At 34.3% G+C, this 22,570-nt stretch overlaps 3 protein-coding genes across 3 annotated transcripts; 1 reads left to right on the top strand and 2 right to left on the bottom strand.

Annotated features, from left to right (window-relative positions):
• Positions 1-1,073: 1,073 nt before the first annotated feature.
• Positions 1,074-5,628, bottom strand: LOC130726369 (reactive Intermediate Deaminase A, chloroplastic-like). The gene is made up of 6 exons (XM_057577628.1): positions 5,392-5,628; positions 4,384-4,499; positions 4,195-4,239; positions 1,825-1,898; positions 1,689-1,738; positions 1,074-1,431 (listed from the first exon to the last, which is right to left on the bottom strand). Exons 1-6 carry the CDS (start codon positions 5,570-5,572, stop codon positions 1,337-1,339), a joined length of 561 nt encoding a protein of 186 aa, XP_057433611.1. The 5' UTR covers positions 5,573-5,628; the 3' UTR covers positions 1,074-1,336.
• A 309-nt stretch (positions 5,629-5,937) lies between these two features.
• Positions 5,938-7,089, top strand: LOC130725371 (UV-B-induced protein At3g17800, chloroplastic-like). Its single transcript, XM_057576608.1, has 2 exons — positions 5,938-6,254; positions 6,789-7,089. Exons 1-2 carry the CDS (start codon positions 5,938-5,940, stop codon positions 7,087-7,089), a joined length of 618 nt encoding a protein of 205 aa, XP_057432591.1.
• Positions 7,090-12,234: 5,145 nt separating this feature from the next.
• On the bottom strand, positions 12,235-22,003 carry LOC130725370 (uncharacterized). The gene is made up of 13 exons (XM_057576607.1): positions 21,980-22,003; positions 21,752-21,868; positions 21,454-21,645; positions 20,854-21,193; positions 18,056-18,147; positions 17,926-17,979; positions 17,730-17,810; positions 17,281-17,361; positions 16,913-17,014; positions 16,467-16,829; positions 15,375-16,292; positions 14,084-15,295; positions 12,235-14,001 (listed from the first exon to the last, which is right to left on the bottom strand). The coding sequence occupies exons 5-13, from the start codon at positions 18,072-18,074 to the stop codon at positions 12,335-12,337; spliced, it is 4,497 nt and encodes a 1,498-aa protein (XP_057432590.1). The 5' UTR covers positions 18,075-18,147; positions 20,854-21,193; positions 21,454-21,645; positions 21,752-21,868; positions 21,980-22,003; the 3' UTR covers positions 12,235-12,334.
• Between the last annotated feature and the right edge of the window lie 567 nt (positions 22,004-22,570).

Here is a 22,570-nt window from a genome sequence, read left to right as displayed (position 1 = left end):
TTTTATATGATACTTTTTAAGATTTTTATAAAAAAATATCATTTTAACATTTTCGCCTTAGGCCCCAAAATGTCTATACACGACCCTGCATAAAACAACAAACATTATTGAAGAGAAGGTGTGTGTTCTTAAAAGAGGGAAAGATATGAGAGAAGAACTTCTCCAAACTAAAATTCCACCCATTAAATATTGTGTACTTTTTTCTGTGTAAACACCTAAATATAGAAAGAAAAGAGAGAAAAATAATAGATGTAATATTAATATGTGATGTGATCATAATAAAAGGAAAGATATAAGGAGGAAAAAAATGTATGAGTTGGGACGGAATTCCACCCCAATGATTTATGGTTGATGTTTCATTTGATTTGAGGTTACTATAATTTAAATTTTTTTTTTTGAAACTGAATAGCAATTGATACAGTTTGTTTTGTTGTAATCGTATTGGCTCTTGACACTCTTAAACTTCTTTAATTCTCTCATATTTACAACCTACGCTCTTTCTTTACATCCTAGAGGAGTCAAGGCTCAGAAATATGGATTTTCAAATTTTTTTGGTTTAAATAAAAAATGTTTGTCAAAATATTTATTCATTCATTTTCTTTGTAGTAGAATGATTTTGATGATTTTCAATTTGATCTATTGTATTATAAAAGTACCATTAATCTATGTATCCATATGTATATTGAAATGTGCTAATTTATACAAAGTATTAATTGGGCATAGAAACATATGCATACGTCATGCAAACTCTATAGAACATCCAGAGAGAACAAGGCTAGTGCAATGATAAGCTAAAAAGACTGCTGATGGTATCTGATTTGTATTCTACTAGAAACATCTTAATCACATTGTGTGAATACAGATTCCAGGTGGTATCTGATTTGTATTCTACTCTTGATTACTATTAGATTAAATTAAAAGCAGATAAAATCATAGTTATAGACACAACCTCACTTCAAACAAAGAATGAATATAGCCTTGGATATGTAAGAAATAAACTCACTTTAAATGATTTTTTTTGGTACCCACTCACTTTAGTTATGGAAGGAAAATATTTATGCAATGAGCAAAGATAATTTCCAGCAGGTCTATTGTAGACATGGTTTTATTTGAAATAATGAGTTGACATCCAACTATGGTCCAGGTTATATGACCCCGCATAACAAACAAAAAACTCTCTTAATTGCTTTCAGTTTTAAATAGGCAAAGGATCTTGAGAGATAATCTGATTGTAATTACAAGAGCATCATCAAAGTAAAACACCAAAGCTTGGATATGTGCCTCCTGTATTATTAACCTGAGTTTAATTAAGAGCCATGTATACTACTAATAGAGCTCACAGTGCTGCTATGCACTCAATTTCAATCTTGGCGTCCAATGGCAAAGCAGCTACTTGATATGTTGAACGAGCCGGGGCAGGTGAAGTGAAGTCTGAAACCATTTGAACCACAGGTATATATGGTTAGTGCAACCATTATTTGCAGAAGTGAAAAATAAAAACCACAAATGGGGAAAACCTAATTGTTTCAGCATAGTACAATGCATATCGAAATATACTGTGACTCAGACAAAAGACTGGATTTTCTTGCATCATATATTGTTGTTTGATGTATTGAAGGGATTATCAGAACAAAAAATTCAGTTTCATATATGTGAAAGAAACATCAAAATACTATCATATAACTCACATTTAGCATAGATCTCATTAACTTTCTTGAAGTCCTTCAAGTCAGCCAACCTGGAAAAAATGAATGATATAAACCTACTCATAATGCCAACACATAACAACACAAGCCAAACTAAGGAAGAACAAATAATTCATACAAAATTGTTGTCTTAACAACTGATGTGTAGCTCGCTCCCCCAGATTTTAGGATCTCCCCCATATTTTTGAGAATCTGCAATATGTAATTATTTCAAATGTCAAGCACGATATCAGTGAGTGCATTTTCACAAGAGTGAAACATTAAGATGATGCTACTAGCACATGTTACTATGAAAGTGAGAGGAATTTACATGCATCTACCAGAGAATGATTCACAATGACATCCAAAGAATGTAACCATGTTGCGAAAACTGCTTATATATTGGTTTTCCACTTATGTAGAAGGAAATGCATTAATACTTTGTGGTATACTAAGCATTCACATTAATAGAATATTAGGAGTCTTATGATTCTTAACATTGGGTCTTATGATGTTAGTGATCTTCAAGGGTTGGGCCAGTACTAGTTGTATTGCACCGATGGCTATCAGTATAAAGAAAGGAATGTTAGCCTATCTTGTTTTTACTCTTCTTTTTTAATTTTAAGGGTAAATAGTCAAGTTGGTCCCTGAATGTGTCAGCCGCCTTCAAGTTCGTCCCTAAACTTCTAAAATGTCTCCCGCGGTCCCTGAATATGGCAAAAGTCATTCAAGCTAGTCCATGGGGTTAAAATCGTTAACAGAAATGTTAACCTGGAATTTTTTTTTACCATGGTGGAGTATCCACATGTAAAATGAAAGTTAGGCATAAAAATTAAAGTCAATTTAGCCCCTCTTTTATCATTATTCATCTTCTTCATCCCAACTCCATGACCAAAATGCAAACCCAGCAATCTCAATCCCCATCATCTTTTTCCCCTTCCTCTTCCTTGTCGGTTTCCCTCTCCAGCCACCAACGATGCAGTTTAGAACCGCGCGAACTCTGTTGGAATCGCCGCGCCCGATCTCGCCTGCGAGCGAGTTGAGGGGCTCCGGCAAGACCTTGAGCTTCTCTACTAGATCCACCTCCTCAGCACGCCGCCGCCGCGCGCTCCGTCGTCGAGAACAAGAGCTGTGGTTTTAGATCTGGATCTGGTTCGCTAAACCTCCCTCCTCACCCATTTGTGCGATGGTTTCGGTGGTGCTCTGGTTCCTTGAGTTGAGACTGAATCAGAAGAAAGTTTCAGTGGTGCTCTAGTTCTGCAGACTTCTAGTTTTATTTCTAAGTTTTTTCCTCAATTGCAAGTGATTATCTCATTTTCAATTTTAAGGGTAATAAGATCAAAAGACAGTAAATATGTAGAAGAGGATCTTGTTGTGATTCCAACTGCTCCTATAGTTGAGTACAGTATCATAGCCTCCTTTGAGACACGTAGAAAAATTGATGGTGAAAGTGGGAATTCTTTCTTCTTCTTTGTGCATCACAACATAAAAACCGAATCTTTTTTCTTCTTTTTGCATCAAATTGGAGGAAGGAGACTTGAGAATTGAAACCAGGTTTGAAATCAATTTCAGAATACTTGAGACCCAACCCATTGATTCACCGAAGCCACACAAGTCATGCCTTGAGAATTTGAGATTTTCCCCCAAATTTTAGGGTTCATCTTCATATAAACGAGATCATGGACTAAATTGAAGTCTTTTTAAACATTCCCAAATTTCAAATGCCACGTAAGCTTCAGCCTTTATAAAAAAAAAATCCACATCAGTCTTCCGTTAACGTCCGTCAACGATTTTAACCCCAGGGACTAACTTGAATGACTTTTGCCACATTCAGGGACTGTGGGAGGTATTTTAGAAGTTTAGGGACGAACTTGAAGGCGGCTGACACATTCAGGGACCAACTTGACTATTTACCCTTAATTTTAATGAGCATTTCTTATCCTTTTGTATTCCCCTTCTCTTACTCTTAATGAATTTCTTCTCTTTATGAAACGAAAGTGTTAGTGTTTTGTCTTAACAACATCTAATTATCAGCAAAATGCTAATGATGATGATTGCAAGTTGCAAAGATCATTTTATTGGAAACATCAAACATCTAGAGTTAGCTCTTGGTAACATCTAAGTTTTTTTTAAAAAATGTTTTTTCCTGGAATGATCGAAGTCTCAAGTTTTCACTAGCATATCCTGACAAATAAAAATTCTTTCAAAGAGAAAGAGCTAACTCAGGTTCACAACATTCAACTAGTAAGTGTTCTAATTCTTAGCAGTCATTAAAAATCATTAACGCTTTCTGATAAGTGTAGAAGGAGAATTTCCTACTGCAGCAATACCAACACTTATACTGTAAAAATCACTCGAGTTGGGAGTAGAGAGGTGTAATCCATGAACTGAACTATCAAACCTCATAAGTCCAAAGCCAAGAGAAATTCAACAAAGGACAAATACAAAGAAATTAAAATTCCCACATATCACAATGAAATACTGGAAATTCAGGGTTGCGTTCTCTTACCTGCTCTGTCTGATCTTCAACATTATCAGAGATGAATTTTCCTGTCTGCATTAGAGAGCAAAACACATATTATCAGGGAAAGTTTCATCACGCGGCCAACAAAAATGCACAATTGCACATGTATAGAGATGCTGAAAGATTGGAAGACAGAATAATTAATGTGTGAACTTCAGATGAGTAATATTGAACCTCAGGATCAAGACCAAGAACACCGGACACAAACAGAAGGTTGTTGGCCTTGATTGCTTGAGAATATGGCCCCAAAGCAGCAGGGGCCTTTTCAGTCTGAACAGCTTCCTTGGTCCCTACAATCAATGAGAAAATATAGACAGCATAAGATTTTAATATAAATGAAAATAGAAATGCGAAAGTGCTTCCAGCAAACAACATTGTCTCCCTCTGTTAGGGTTCTAATTACAAACCTAACACTCTCCCTTTGAATCTCTCTGCCAAAACACAAAAGGGCATCTCAACAAAGGCTAATACATATACTTCAAAGTTCAAACAAACATTGATTATACTAGATTTTCCAGCTCTTTGCACACGAACACATATCAAAGGGTGAGTATATACACTTCCATTCAGTTACGCAGCAGCCACACTAATTCTAAATGATCCAATGTAGAATCAACCACAAAAAACACAAAATCAAATTCCACTGGATGACTATTAATTTGTAAGTAGCATATAAATTATCCTAATTTTTATAGGCAACAAACAACCAACACTTTCAGAAAATTATTAAGTCCCACCTAATAAGGAACAATTTCACCATAAAGTCAAAGGTTTGACTTGACTGTATGCACATTTGCATACCAAAGACAAAAGTGCAAGCAGCAATCACTCCCAGATAAAAATTGAACGAAATTCTTCTTATGAATTGAAATGAAAGATCCACTCATGTTGCACTCAAATAGTCAAATATATCCAACACACACATTTACACACTCTTTTCACAGAACAATACAAAAACTGAACACATAAACCTTGTTCTGACATTAATTTTTCATTTGCATAAACAAAAACTAGAGACTAAATGAATTCATGTAACAATTTCCCAGACCAAATTCTACATAGTTACCTGTGTGTGAAAAAAAAAATTCAAAAAATCTTTTTTTGAATATTTTTCGTAACAAAATTAAGAGAAAGCAGAGAGATTTGACAAGCAAATGGGGCTAAGAAATGATCGGAGCTTACGGGTATCAGTGGAAAGGCTCAAGCAAGCGAACGGTGAAGAGCGCTTAGACGAAGAGGAACGCCACATGGCGGTGCCGGCCACCGAGACTCCGGCAATTCCGGCAGCCCATGAAGCGCCGCGGCGCAGAACGCCGACGTTTGCTGGGACATGGAAGCTCTTTGCAGCAGACCACAACGCCATCTCTCTCGGAGTCTCTGTAGTTTGGAGCAGACACACGTTGTCACTGTCTGTGATACCGTAACATCCTAGGATTAACTGACGGGTGAATAGTCACTTTGGTCCCTAAAGTTACACCAGTCGGGCAAATTCGTCCCTATTCTTCCAAAATGGCTCCCGTCGTCCCTGAAGTTTGAAAACGTCGGTCACGTTGGTCCCTACCTCAGCTACCGTTAATGAACGTTAACAGATATGATGAGTTGGCACGTTAAGTGCTCTGATGGCCAAGTCAGTCCTCAATGTTTCTTACAACAGGCAATTCAGTCCATCAAATCTAAACAATGAATTGCATTATCAAATACCATTACACAACTAAATAAAACTAAACAATGCAAACAAGTAAACACATTACCTTCTGCATGTTTGATATGAAAGTCCAGTTATGCTCATTGTGGTCTCCCAAGTCCTTAGTTGTTAGAGCAGCAGCGTCGGACTCGGATGAATCCGCTAACAAGATTGCTCCTCTTCAGCTCGAGTCCCCGATTGGACAGTTCCTTTCTCAAATTTTGATCAATCACCCGCATCTCGTGCCTGCTGCGGTTGACCAACAGCTTCAACAGCTCCAAACTGACCGTGATTCTGAATCTGATCCCAATAAACAAAATCAAGATCCTTCTTCTTCCTCCACTGATTTAGTTTTGTACAGGTAGGTTTGTTGCATCTTTTCTCATTTCTCTCTAATTTCTAAATCTTATGGGCTCTGCCCTGCCCTGCAAATGCAATTTTGATTTTATTATCAAGTATAATAGAATTTGTTTGATTCATGTCAAGTATTTTTTATGTTTGAACTGGATATGTCTAGTGTAGTGCTTTCACGGTATATGAGAATTTCACTTTTTATGGTTTAACCCGAGGTGATATGCCATTGCTGATTGCTGTCTCTTCTCATGTGAAAAACTGATTAAATCAATGAATATGACTTCAATTCTCAGCAATCAAATCTGTTTGCTTCAAGGATATTAGCTGTGTGCCATTTCATGATGTGGATTTGACTGTGTTCAATTTCAATCCTGCTTAAAATACAAACTCAGTATGCATGAATAGCTTAATGTGCTAGGGAGATGGTTTGTAACGCTGACTTCTTAATCTTCTTTCTCTTTCTGCTTTTTTCTAAATCTGATAGTTTTATTGTCAAGCAAGTCAGTTGTTGACCATTGTGCTGGATTGCAAACTTTTTTAGGAGGATTGCTGAGGTGAAGGCTAATGAAAGGAGGAAAGCACTGGAAGAGATTTTGTATGCACTGGTGGTGCAAAAGTTCATGGTTGCTAACATTTCCCTCATACCCTCCATAACCCCAAACCCAACCGGTAGAGTTGATTCATGGCCAAATGATGATGAGAAGCTTAAGCAGCTTCACTCATACGAAGCATATGAGATGCAACACAAACAAAGAGGTTCAATCAATGACAGTGTCACAAAAATAGAAACCCTCATCAGCGATTACAATGTCACCATTTGCAACATACACAAACAATCTTAATCTTGAATCAATTAAGTGCAATTGTTTGCATTGTTTAGTTTTATTTAGTTGTATAATGGTATTTGATAATGCAATTCATTGTTTAGATTTGATGGACTGAATTGCCTGTTGTAAGAAACATTGAGGACTGACTTGGCCATCAGAGCACTTAACGTGCCAACTCATCATCTCTGTTAACGTTTATTAACGGTAGCTGAGGTAGGGACCAACGTGACCGACGTTTTCAAACTTCAGGGACGACGGGAGCCATTTTGGAAGAATAAGGACGAATTTGCCCGACTGGTGTAACTTTAGGGACCAAAGTGACTATTCACCCTAGGATTAACTTTGTGGATTATTTTTACTTTTTCTTAATTACACTTTTGGTCCTTCATTTGTCTGATTGTACGATTTCGATACCTAATACTTAAAATGGGCAAAAAAAAATTGATGCTTAATACAAAGAGAACCAAAGCAAAACAAAACAGAAAAAAAATCCTCTACTGCCTAACTACCATGGTACCTAAGGAGTCGGCCAGGAGCAAAGCCTCCATGCCAGGGAGGGGATCCTGGACATGGAGGAAAAATGGGCAAATTTGATCACAAAATTATTTTACTTTAAGAAAATTGCTATAAATTTCTAACGTGGCGGAAATCAATCCTATCCTATATCCTATACTATATATTTTTGAAACAAAAAAGTAGCAATTCTGATAAGTGTTACTTCATCATTCTATGTATTTTTTTCATAAGTTTTCTCTCTCATACTATAATTAGTAGATATATGATGTCATATTAAAAAGTATTTATATTTTCTAATTTTATAGTAATTTAAATATTAAATAATTCAATATTTTTGAAAATAATTAATGTATTAATATTGTATTTAATAATTATTAATGGGGTGAATGGCCACTTTGGTCCCTATTGTTTCACGCGTCGGGCAATTTGGTCCCTATTCTATGGAAACGTCGCCCGTGGTCCCTAATGTTGCAAATCGTCGATCACGTTGGTCCCTACTTCTCCTCTCGTTAGTAAACGTTAACGGGACGGCTGATTTGGCACATTAAGTGCCCCACTGGCCATGCCACATGGATTTGAATATTGAGATTTTTTTTAGAGAAACTTAGAAACTTCAATTTAGTCCTTAAGACAAAATCCCCAAATCTGAAAAGCTTCAATCTTTCCATCATCATCTTCCTCCTCACTCCCACCACCAAAGCCCTCATCAAGCTTCAATCTATTTATCAGCGGGGACCATCATCACAGAAGAAATTTCATAAGCCAAAGAGAATTTGAAGGAAAAAGACAATTGAAAAACACTGATCAATGAAAAAGGAAAAACCAAAGATCCAAACAAAGGGGAAACCCAGAAAATGAAACCAAACCACCTAAATCAAAATCAACCTTTAACAACCCAGATCTTTGAGTTTGACAAAGACGATGCAGTGGCAGAGGAGGATGGAGAAGGCACTGTTTTGCCACTAGGACCTTCGTGGGTTCATGGGTTGCTGCAATTTGGGGTTGGGTCCAAATCACGTGGCTTTGTCTCTGTTTCTCACTGCCTCAAAGTCGTGGGATTGAAGGTTTTCCAATTTGGGGATTTTGGTATGTTCTAGGGTTCTTCTTTTCATATAAGGCTCACAAGGACTAAATTGAAGCTTCTAAGTTTCCCCCGAACATTCCAATCCATGTGGCAAGTCCATTAGGACACTTAATGTGACAAATCACCATTCCCATTAACGTTCACTAACGGGAGCAGAGTCAGGGACCAACTTGATCGACGATTTGCAACATCAAGGACCACAAGCGACGTTTCCATAGAATTGGGACCAAATTGCCCGACATGTGAAACAATAAGGACCAAAGTGACCCTTCACCCATTATTAATGACATCAGAATAATTAACAAAAGTCAATTTTACTTTTTTTTTTCAAAAATAAATACTGTATTAATTTGACATTTAATTATTTTTACTGACATTGGAAAAATTAATAAAGGTCAATTCAATTGTAACTTTTCTAAAATTAAGATATATGCTAGCAAATAATTTTTTTATAATGATTATGGTTATTTTTATATAAAAAATGTAATCTTATGTTTACATTGATATTAAATATGTCATCAAAAAATTGACATCAAATAGTTTTAAAGGATTGATTTGGAAATTAACTCAAAAATTATGTATTTTATGTTTTCGTATATACATATGGATATTAAAATAATTTTGGTATATTGATTCAAAGCATAACAAAAAATAAGAAATTAGAATGTAACTAGCATTAGAAAAAAAAAACTTAAATGGGTGATCTACGTATTTAAAAAAGAAAAACGAGAAAGGAAATATGAAAAGATATGGTGTGAGTCGACAAAGTACCCTTATTCCATCCGTGCATGGCGTGGGATCAACATTAGTATTGAGTATATGCGGAAAAGAAATTTACACTGTAAAAAAATTGTACACTAGTAGTGCATCGACATTTTTCTCTAATTTAAATTAGAGTATTCTTTTTTTAAGAGTGAGACTATAGTGAGCTATACTCTCTCAATAAGACTATTCTCAACATGTGCTCTCCTTTCAATAAGACTATACTGATTAGATAGAGGAGAGATCACCTAACCTTGATGTTTTTGTTCACTCGAAATGTTTTGGCATCTGGGCCAGCTTGATCGAATATATTTGATCCACTTTAAAAAAGAAAAAAAAAACATTTGCTCTCTTCTCTCATACTCCCTCCATTTCATAAAGATTGTTCTTTAAAGTTATGACACAAATAGTAAAATGACAATTATTAATAGTATAATGTTACTAAAGTGCCCTTATTTAATTTTACTAATACCATGTGTTAAGTTCAAACACCTTCATCGTCTATCTTGTTTTGAATGATAATAATTTTCAAGAGTCTTTCAATACAATCTAATGAATCTTTGTTGTTTACTTTTCAGGAGCCAATCAAATGTGACTTACTTGTTACATCTTGGAACTTCATATGAATTGAATTTTAGGACAAACAAGCATAGTCAAAGATTAATAACTTATGATCTACTCGTTTGTCTTAGATTTCAAATGAATTGAAATTCGGGATAAACAATGACAGTCTAAGTAATTAGTCTATTGCTAAGACGATCCCTTTAAGATAAAGTCATATCTGCAAGGATCGTCTACACAAGGAAAAGACAAAGCTCAAGGAGGCATATCATCGTCTAACTCTATGATGATAAAGGAGCTTAGGAAGAAAGTTGAAGATCGTCTCAAGAGGAGAAATCGCCAAAATCAGAAAGTACAAGTCTTCAATGGGAAGATTATGATCAGAGCTGAAAAGAAGACAAGACAACACAGATAAGAAAGAAGAGTTGTCAACAAAAGATCAGAAGACCTTCTAGTAGAAGAGCAAGATCGTCTTATGGAGAAAAAGCGATCGTCTGCAGAAGGAAGAAAGGAGAACTTGCAGAGGAGGATCATCGTCCAACTCAAGCTGGCCAACCAGAAGAATCTGTGTTCAGAGAAAGCCAACATCATGTCAACATGGAAAAGATCTCTGACAACACAGTAGAGAGAGGTCAAAGTGAAAAGCTTCACGCAACCATCAAATATGCACAATGACCAAGGGAAACCATTATAACCTTCAAAATTAAAGGTTTCCCTCTTTCTCTCTCTCCTTAGGAATGGGATGAAGTCCATCGTCTATGTCGACACATCATTGACTCATCCATTTTCTAAGGAAGAAGCTTCAAGTCACTTCTGCCTACAACAATCGTCTGCATCAAAAAGGCAAAAAAATGATATCCGTTGAAAGGTGAAGAGACGACGCTACTCACTTCCAGGCTACCTCATCATTGGTACATGCCTCATCGTCTGATCGAAGAAACTCCACAAGGAAGTCAGTCAAAGAAGTCTTGACATCTACAACTGCATGTGATCTGACACTAGTCATGTCTCATGTGCTCATTGAGGAAGTCGATATTGTGGCTGAAGGGGTTCATAGCAAGGTGGATAATTGTGTTTTCACACTCTTGAGTGTGAAATGGATTTTTTTAAAAAAAATTAAATACTCACTAGTTGTTGCATTCACACTCTTGAGCGCGAAATGGAAAATAAAAAAAATTCAAAATTGAAAAATTAAATACTCACTCGTTGTTGCATTCACACAATGTGAAACTGAATTGTATTTCACACTCTTAAATGAAAATTTAAAAAAAAAATCCAGAAATTAAATACTCACCCGTTGCTGCATAAGAGTGTGAAACTGAGTTGTATTTCACACTCTTGAGTGCGAAATGGAAATTTAAAAAAAAATTAAATAGTTACCTGTTGTTTCATTCACACTCTAGAGTGTGAAATTGAGTTGTGTTTCATACTCTTGAGCGTGAGATTGACAAAAATTTAAAACGAATTTTAAAAAAATAAAATAAATTTATCAAAAGTTAGTCCATTCACACTCTTGAGTCTTGAGTGTGGAACTGAATATATTTTTAAGAGAGGCTAAGGGAATTTAGAAGAAGAAAAAAAAGGATGGCATAGGATTAATTGGGGATGGTATTAAAACTATGAGTTTAATTTCTATGCACCGACGGTATAAAGTTTTTTTACACCGTCAACCAATCAGATTTCAAGGATATGAGAAAATCTCTTTTTTCATTTAATTTCATTAATTGACGTGACACATCCTTAAAATCTTATTGGTTGACGGTGCATCATCATTTTTCTCTAAAACTATTGCCCTAACTTTAGTCCTAAGGTTGAGTCGGTTATTTCTAGGAAGCACTTGAGGCCCACCAGCCTCTGTAATGTGTCCTATAAATTGGTCACTAAAGTCATTGCTGCTAGATTGAGGAGGATCATGAGTTTCTTGATTGGCCCTACTTAATGTAGTTTTTGTTCTTTAGTTCCAGGTAAGAATAGTAGTGATAATATCATTTCTACTCAAGAAATTAATGAGCACCTGTATGTATTATTATACATAATAATAAAAGAATGAACACACCTGTATGTATTATTAACTAGGATATTAGCCCGTTTCCGTGCGATGCACGGACGAGCATATCTCCAATTTATCATATTTATTCAATCAATTTATTTCACTCGAATTAATCAACTATCATAACACTTAAGTAACATTTATAAATCACAACACAAATATGACTTAGCCGAAACATATGGGTCAATTAACAAATTATAAATATTTATATGTATAACAAAGCTACATTTCAATTTTCCTTCATCAAATTAATTTGGACACAATTACATTGACTTTTTCAAATATAATCAATTGAAGATTTTTTGAAAAACCTCCTTATAAACAATGTTTTTCGTTACATCTCGTTCCCTAACATCCTCGTTGCATATTAGGATCTTCAAACCAGATTTTGTCTTCACACGAGAAACAGCAACATACAACTGCCCATGTGAAAAAACAGGATTTGGCAAATAAACACCAATATTTGATAATGTTTGACCTTGACTCTTATTAATAGTCATTGCAAATGACACAAGAAGAGGAAATTGCCTTCTTTGAAACCTAATGGGCATACTTTGATCACTTGGAATCATGTCCATCCTACCAATGAAAGTCTGCTTACCAGCATGTGTGCCAGAAATAACAATACCTCCAACAACATTTGGACGAAGATGGTTAATAATAAGTCTAGTTCCATTGCATAATCCAGTAGATATATCTAGATTTCGCATGAGCATCACAGGAGCTCCTATTTTCAACACCAACTCATGATCAGGAATACCAGAACACTTGATATCATTGAGAAATTCAGTTGTCAACCAATCAGCTTCAATGCCAAGCTCCTCATCAATACGCCATACTGAATCAGAGCTTAAATACGTAGTTCCCTCACCAGGAAATAGTGATAACACATATTTATTCACCATATCAACTGCATCCAATGTTGGAGCAAGTATAGCCTTGTCTTGATAATACTCAGCACACCCAATTTTCTCCACAATATTTGGAAACATAGTTTGTACAGTATCAAAAACAGGATTTGATGACTGTTGGATCAATGTTTCATCAGGAATTTTTATAAAAGATTCCCCATCATTATAATCACCTAAATTACCATCCCCAACATCAAGAACCCATTTGGCAAAATACTTAACCTCTTCAACCTCAAGATTGTTCAAGTTACCAAGCAAACGCATGTTTTCTGTCAATGTCAGAACCTTGCAGAATCTCCACAAGCGGGATGAATTGATGGTAGCCATAACAACCTCAGCTCTACTACCCTTAGGAATAACTGGAAAAATTTGTCTAAAATCGCCACCTAAAACAACCACTTTTCCCCCAAATGGTAGATTAAAGTTTTTAGGATCAATTACTCTCATGATATCTCTCAATGACTTGTCCAATGCTTCAAAAGCATATCTACAAACCATTGGTGCTTCATCCCAAATAATCAAACTGGTTAGCTGAAGTAACTCAGCTTTTGGACTACCTTGAACAATACCACAACATGAATCCTCATTAACATTAAGCGGAATGCAAAAAAGTGAATGTGCAGTTCGGCCCCCAGGTAGTAGTAAAGAAGCTATGCCACTTGAAGCAACATTCAATATAATTTTTTTCTCTGATCTGAGCCTGTAGGTCAATGTTTTCCATAAAAATGTTTTACCAGTTCCACCATGACCATACACAAAGAAAAACCCACCATCATCCTTATTCATCGCAGAAATAATCTCATCATAAACCTTAGCTTGTCCACTATTCATCTTATTGAAAAAATCAAGATGCAATTTCTTCATCTCAATAACATCAAAGTTTAACTCATTGAATAGTAAAACATTACCATACTGCTTCAGAATATTAGGATTAACCTGTGGCATGTTAGAGTAATCTTTCAATGATCTTCCATTTACCATCAACACTTTATCTATCTCCATTAAGCACAAACCCTTCAATTCTTCCTCATTAATATTCAATTCTGCAAAAAAATTAAAACAATCATATATAAAAAATTATCAACAAAATAAAATTTATAACAATCAACAAATGTGGAAAAATACCTTTATTGTTATGCTTTTTTCGTAAATCATAGAGGATTCCATCAGCCAATACATGCCAAGTTTCCTTCCATACCTTCAGCGGATTAGACATGGAATTTGCTAATAGGAAGGTAACAAATAAGCCTCTACAATAAAATCCCGAGGATAAGATCCCCACATCCAATATACTATTAATAAACTCCCCATCATCCTTCAACAATCCCAATGAAACACATGCATCATGGAAGCTGTCGTGTACAGTACCCTCTACAGATTTCAAATCTTCAAAGCTTGTACAACCTCTTTGAACATTCAACAACAACCTCAAGTAATACAATTCACCAGACCCAGGGGGCACAAAGTTTATTCGCCCAATAGTCAAACCTTGTTTCCTCGGATGCCATGATCTACTACTCGGATCATAAACAAATGAGCCTGGAAACTGAACATATAACAGCTCTCTACCCTCAGGATACTTAGAATTAGCCTCCATCCAAGCTAAGAACATGTTGTTCTTAACTTTGTTCTTCCTAAGTACCGCCTTGATTGATTGATTTTCCCTAAACAACACAACTTGATTCCTTGGTAAATGATAAGTGAGTTTCTGCACATGTGGCCATTTATGGTGGATTTCAAATTTGAAAATTCTCCAAGCAGCTTCACATGGAGACAAGTATCTACAATCAAAATATTGTTTGATTTCATCGACTTCAACTCTCTGATCATGATTACTTACACCAGCAGACATTGTTACTCTATCAACTCTTTTATTTATATATTTGAACAGGTATTTTATAGAGTTTGACTTATTGCAATACTCAATATTGATATGAGCTTGAAATTTCATAAGTAGTTTGGGATTGTATGGCACAACAAAACCATTGTCTAAATCAACACCCCTTCTATTGGTTGAAATCCCAGTGTTCCTTCTCCTATAAATAGGATACCCATCATTGTCAAATGATGTAGCATCTGCATATTTTTTAGGAAAAAATTTAGAACACCGCCCATTCTTCTTGCAAGGAGATTCCTTCCTACTCAATCCACAAGGCCCATGAACCATATAATTTGACACGCAATCAAACAATTCAGGGTATATATCAGGATCTGGTAACTCAGCACATATAACAGAGTCTATCATTTCAGTAGTTTTAAGCTTGTCACCAGGACTAAGCCACAACAAAATGTGAGCATGTGGTAAACCTCTCTTCTGAAATTCAATGCTATACATACCTGAGAAATATTAAACATAATTACTAATTCATAATGACCAATAATTACAATAATAACATGAATAAATAAAATAACTTACCAGCAATGACCTTCCCAAAAAACTCCCCTTTCTTTAGATCTATCATCAACTGTGCCAATTTCATACGGAAAACTCGACATGATATATCTGGACGATCATATGCAGACAAAAAATATTTTGAAACATGCCGCTCAATCTCAGGCCACTTAGGATTGCATGTCATTGTAAGAAACAAATCAGGATATCCGTAAGTTCCACAAATAGTCATAGCATCTTGGCAATTGTCAAACATATAACGCCTACCACCGGTAAAAGAAGAAGGAAGGAAGATTCTGCATCCAACTGTCGAGGCATCAGTATCACCACGAGTAATAGCATCCTCAATACCTGATAAAAAATCTCTACGAATAATGTCCTGATTGTACCTAATGTAATGTAACCTATTGGATTCAATCATTGAGTAGCAGTCAACAACAAATTGTTGAAACAAACGACGTGACAATGTTATTCTCTTGCATTCAAATTGTCTTTCATGAAGTCTAAATGAAACCCATTCACGCATTGACAAGTTCTCTCGCTTGTAGATTGCACTATTAAAGTTAACACCACCAAACTCAGTTTCATCTGAAAATCCTTCCTCCCCATATGGGAATAACAACGGATATTGTAAAGGCAAGAATGATGAGTGAGTCTCAAATATTCTTTCTAATTTACCACTTGTTGAGCGTAGAATAACATCACGACCACAATCAGAACTATCAAAATCACCTACAATTAAAGCAGCAACTTCATCTATGCTTGGGAGATTGTATGTATTGGAATCATGAACACGATTCCTAAATAGCCTTAAAGCAACCTCATTGGAATCACAATCATCAACATGATCCCTTACACTTCTAAATGACTTGGCTAAAACATTGTGTTCATCAACCATCTTAAGCAAGTCCATCACTAAACCAGGATCAAGTTTGCATTTACCTTCATAATCATTGCAACGAAAACATATAATAAGACTATGCACAACAAATATACTAATCCAATACTAAACGAACGTTCATATACTATCAACAACATACCTAAAATGCTTCATTCTGTTATGGATCTCATTCCTCGTATCATATATGTACAATTGAGCAAATTTTGGACTATCACCTTCAGATGGGAGTAAACTGCCAATTCGATGATAATTTTGTCCACTTATGACAAATTGAGGAGGTCCACGTCCATCATTCAAACCACAATCAACTTTACCTCCAATTGATGTGAAGGAAAACATGTTATTATAAGATCTAATGTTCTCCAAAAAATGACGACTCCTGGGATCATTATCTGTGAGCAAGTTATACAATAATGATGGGGAGTCCGCCAAATATGGTAGCAAAATTTTCCCTTTCATACAACATATAGAGAAGTCCGGAGAAGTAGAATCTCTTGTCTTTTCAGACCTCTCTTGATACCAAAGAATGACTCCACAATGCTTACACGGCATGTTCATATCCCCAAAATCAAGATACGCTGCAAAACCATGAAGTACATCAATCTAATTTATTTCAAATATAAATTAAAATAACCAACATAATAACGGTAATTGAGCATACATTGTGATTCAGCAGAGTCAAAAATTGCATTCCTGTAAATCCAGTTTGTATCATCTATATGAGTACTTTCTGAACACATCAAATCTTCTTCAAGGTGCACCACTACAGTAAATAATAACTTCACAATAAATAATATAAACAAATAAACATGTAAATATACATACTCAAAAAATGTATAGGGTAATCGTACGAGTATAAAACAACAAAACTTCCAACATATCTTTTTAAGATGAAGTATAAACAAAACTTACCTCCAAAATCAATTAGAAACATGAATGGAGTCTACATTAAGGTTTAACAATATATCTATCAACTAATCCTATTATCAAATATTTAGATACTAACAAAATTGGTGAAACATGACTAACTCATATTGATCCTTTTCTTTGAACGTTGCATATTAGGTCTTCTAATTGAACGTCCACGATTGGACTTCTTTCCCAAGTCTTCTGTAACACACAATTTCAAAGGAAATGTCACGATACATGATCAACATATTCTGATCACATTTTATTTACCTATAATATATCTACAAATAACTCATACAATGAACGCAAAATGATATACGATAACTACAATAACAAATGTAAATCTTATTATATTTCAATCACTTTTCTACTTCTTAAAATACACAAAAAATATCTTTAAGGTGCATTCTTTCTCTCCATAATTTATCTCATTCTCTTCTTTTCTCTAACGTCTTCTCTCATATGATTTTCCTAAGTAACAATAAAGACAAAACAAAATGGCACGAATTCAACGTGTGTACAATTTCAATAAAAAAGTAAACATATTGACAAATATAATTTACACTCACTTCTATCTGCTTTTTTAATAGGAGCTGTTGCATTTGGATCCAACCCAATACAATTCCTTTTGCGTTTACTCGCACTTGAACCTATCATAAATGAAAATTATAAACAATTAATTATTTTTTAAGATATATACACAAGACATATTTTAAGACATATCATTAAAATTTGATCAAGAGATAATTAATTAAGCAAAAATACCACAACTATTATCCCCTTGTACACAACTGGACAGAGGAATTTCATTGCTAATATCTGCAAAACTCAAGCAATGCAAAGTATTAAGAACAAAATCATGGGAAATATATAGCAAAAAACAAAATTCACCAACCTCTAAGTGGAGACCCCATACGGTTGAGATAGCGCAAATCTAGAGCCTTCTATCCTCGAAAAAATGCACCTAATTTAATATATGTCTTCTACCTACATTCAATCACCCAATACCTGAAAATAAGACACAGTGTTTGTTCTCATAAACACATGTATACCTATTAATTTTGACAACCACTTTCAACTTTAGCCAATAAGGATTTTTTTCAGCAAACACTAAAGAACATACATACTGTATGGCCAAAGATAATAGAAATGTACATACACACAGCTCTACAACACATCCACGAGTAGGAGAAAGTGATGGTTAGAAAAAAAATTAAACATCTTGACTCACATATACATGCTTTATATATGGCTAGAGCTTCGCACACATGTAAGTCAAGTTATGTAAAAAATAAAAATAAAAAAGATACACATTTTCGGTGCCAATGAATAAAATACAGCTATATATAGAGAAGTCATAATCATTGTAAGACTTGCCATCATATAAAAAAACCTGACAGCCACAGCAAGCAGAAAAATTGACATGATAGGTCAAGTACTCAAAGATCATCTTTTTAAAAAAAGTCATCACAGAAAACTACTTACTTTTTTAGTAATACTTGACTATCTCTGATCATTTAAGTATAGTACCAATAGTTAGTAAGATCATTAAATGAGAAGGAAGAAGTTTAGAACAAAAGGTACACAACACCTGCCAATTGGAAACTTGGAACAAGTAAATTGAAATAAATAACTAAAGCATTTAATGCACCCCTGGTTCATAGTACACACACATGGTAGAAATCAAAGAAAAAAGACATCCTCACGAAATTTAGGACATCATACCTCATCAAAACTGAAATTAAACTTGCTAAATCAAAGTACAACAGAGCCTGATGCATTTACATAGTATAGTAATAGTCATATACAAGAAAAGACACATTACTTACTTGTTAGAAATGCAGATGAATAGAAGCATTGTCTAAAATGATCTTCCATAAATAAAAAAATAATATCCATTATTTTGGCTTCATCAAATATTTCTCACAATTGGTCCAACTAAATTCAAATACAAGATTCTAATTTTAACCACCAAATTCAGATTAAAAAAGTAAGTACTACGCTTTTGTTACGTGAGCTTAAATTAAATTTCCGAACTAATTATAGTATTATACACAAACTTACAAAAACTACCAACCTAGTCAACTATGCTCAAATTCTTTGAAACCTCCAACTTAACCACTTACCTTAACACACAGATAATCCCAAACAAAATTGAAACAATGATCAATTAAGATCAATTACTCATAAATCATAATCATTACAAAATCCCATTCACTTGAACAAATAATTTTTATACACCTTCAACATAAGACAAATATTCTACTTAAAATCAAAAGATAATATACTAATACCCAAAAAAAAACACGATCCAAAAATAAGGCCCAGTTTGGAAGAGCTTATTTGAGCTTATCTGACAACATAAGCTCTTATGCCAGTGTTTGGGAGAGCTTATGCAAACAGCTTATGGTCTGCCATAAGCTATTTTCAGCTTATTTTCATAAGCTACTCAGGATAGCTTATGAAAAACAGTTTATGTTATACACAACTTATTTTTAATTTATTAAAATAAATTTTTAAAAATAGCTTATGAATAAGCGCTTATGTCATAAGCGCTTATGACCATAAGCGCTTAATTAAGTTGTTTATCCAAACGCGGCCTAATTAAACATTTGTTCAAATCATCTACTAACATTAATCCACGCATACTACCACAAGAAATTACAGCAATGATCTATTAAGATCAATTACTCATAAATTATAATCATTACAAAATCCAATCCACTTAAACTAATAAGCATTTGTTATAATAATTTTCTAAAATGTACAAAAAAATCAAATAAAATCTTCTAAATTAAAAATCAAATTTTAGTGCACTACAGATCATGTATTTTTCAGGAGTTAAATAACAAAATAAATCAAAAAAAGATTAACTCATCTTATGAATGGTAGTAATTTTTCAAAAGTTGATTGCAAACTATAATTTTTCCTTTTGTTAAAGAATTGGTAATGTAGGAATACATTCACGCCCAAAATAAGGAAGCAACATATATTCCCTACCCATTAATACAAAACGTACTTATTCCTCTTTAACCATTCTACATTCATATCCTATAAACTAATGGATATTTAAAAAAAAAAATCTGCAATTTACTAAGACCACAAAATTCCTAAAAATCCACCCATTTATATTTTTCAACATCCAAATCAATTGAAATTGATCTTCAATAAAACCAATGGTAAATATCACACGACATCAGAAGATAACAAATAATCACTCATCCATTTATGTTGCTAAGATCAAAAGTAGTATTTTTTTTTTATACTGAATTTAGTGCCTCAATCAAAAAATATCAGGAAATAGCTGATAAAAGCTTGTTCCAATGATCAAGGTAAAACCACCTTACATCTGATTTACTCATGCTTATAATCATATTTTAGAGAAAAGGACAAATAAAGGTAACGTAAAGGGAACTTCAAAATAATTACAAACACCACAAAATACATTGATAACATGGTTACTTAAGCTACAATACTGCAAGTCACAGTTCTCAAAAGGTTACAAATACCAGATTTAAATCAAGTTCAGCACACTACATGTACTTGTAACATAGGACATCTACCATGAAAGTTAATTAAAAACAACATAGTTCAATGGACCCATAGATATACAAAAAAGGGGCCTCCATAATAATAACACATAATACCCAGCAAGCTAATGTCAACACGAAGTAATAAACATCTAAAAGTCACCAAGTTAAAACTTAGGCTCATGATTTTCGCGGACCTTGAACCCATCCACTGGAATCAAATGACCTTCACAATCGGATCCACCATCAGTTAGCTGAATTGCCTTCAAGCGATTAATTTCACCTAACATTCCATCATCAGCATTGGCAAAATCATGGCTACTGATTTCTAGCTTCTGCACCACACATGTTTCAAACTTTCCTGACTTGCTACCTACATCTTCATAAACATCACTCCCAGAGACTTCAAGTTTTCTTTTCACAAAGTTTGTTGGAACACCATCAATGATTCTTTCTCCATATCCAGCAACATATGTAGCATGTTCACCTTCACCATCCGTCACCTGTAAGTTCCTCTTAAAGTTAGTAAATGTTCCAATAACCCAAAGATATCACAGATTTTATCAAAATGTAGTCACAAATTTTATAAACATTGACTATTTTAAGAGCCAAATTTATACACAAGTTCAACCTAATATATGATACCAAACATGATAATAACATAAACAATACATCTACATCCTGTAATAAAATAACATATCTAAGAGGTTGATAATTGTTTACTTGTATCTAGATAATTCAACAACATACACACAATAATTACCATCATAGATGTAGAACTGGCCACTTCAGAAAAGAACGCAGATGTGATTTCAGGATCAGCACACATACGAAGAACCTCAAAGCAAGGATACCCCCTTAATTTAATCCCAGGAATCTTAGAAACTTTAAACAAAATTTCTTTGCCAATAACTTTTTCCTGAACCTCCAGTGGAAAGTCAACATCAGCAATAGACTACATCAAGAAATAAATAACTGTAAAAGAATCACATAAACAAACTAATCCAATATTTAAGAAATAAAACAATCAACTGTATCAAAAAACACTTATCAATACTCACATCCAGAGGATACAACAGATCATCTGAAGACAAACTGATCAACTCCTTCACTTGAGAATCATTAAGAAAAAAACAGCATTTTTTGAACCATCGAACACCTCTACTTTAAGCCGGTACCTGATTATTATAAAGTTTTTAACTTTAGGAATAATGCAAGATAAACTAACGGCCAAAAATACATAGTCAATAATCAACAATTCAATATAATACTTAAAAAAAAAAACTTACCTTCTCAGCATCTTGTAGAAAAATCGTTCACACCTAACACACTCATACACACCACCACGCACAATCAATTCCTCATGACATAAGCATGAGGGATATGTCCAAGGTTGATCTCTAAAAGCAGATACAATACGAGCATGGGTAATAACCACAGAATCCTGTACAACAATATATAGATTACTTTGTTACATCTTCATATACATCAAACGAACATACTGATCATCTGGATTCATTAATGTAAAGTATATACTAATGTATGCACAGAATGAATAAATCATAATGACTAAACCTTATTGGATACAACCAGTTGAGACAGTGTTTTCCTTGGGTGAAGAGACAACATATCATCCCTGATATTACTTTGGGACCAGGACAAGATAAAAACCCAACAGGTTCTTCAATCTTGATACCTTCAGCAAACAGCCTACAAAGGGTACATGATACACAACTTATATCCAAATAATGTCTTTCAATCTACTACAAAATAAAAAATATAACTAATGGAATCATAAATAAATCTCTCAACATAAAAACCTTCGAGTAAATGCAGAAACAACTTCAAAGCCAGTATTGATATATAGCTTTGAAAAATGA

This window comes from Lotus japonicus, chromosome 6, assembly GCF_012489685.1.
Source record: "Lotus japonicus ecotype B-129 chromosome 6, LjGifu_v1.2".
In the NCBI taxonomy this organism is placed as follows: domain Eukaryota; kingdom Viridiplantae; phylum Streptophyta; class Magnoliopsida; order Fabales; family Fabaceae; genus Lotus; species Lotus japonicus.
Note: the sequence above shows the minus strand (reverse complement) of the source record. Positions and strands in the feature narration are given on the sequence as shown.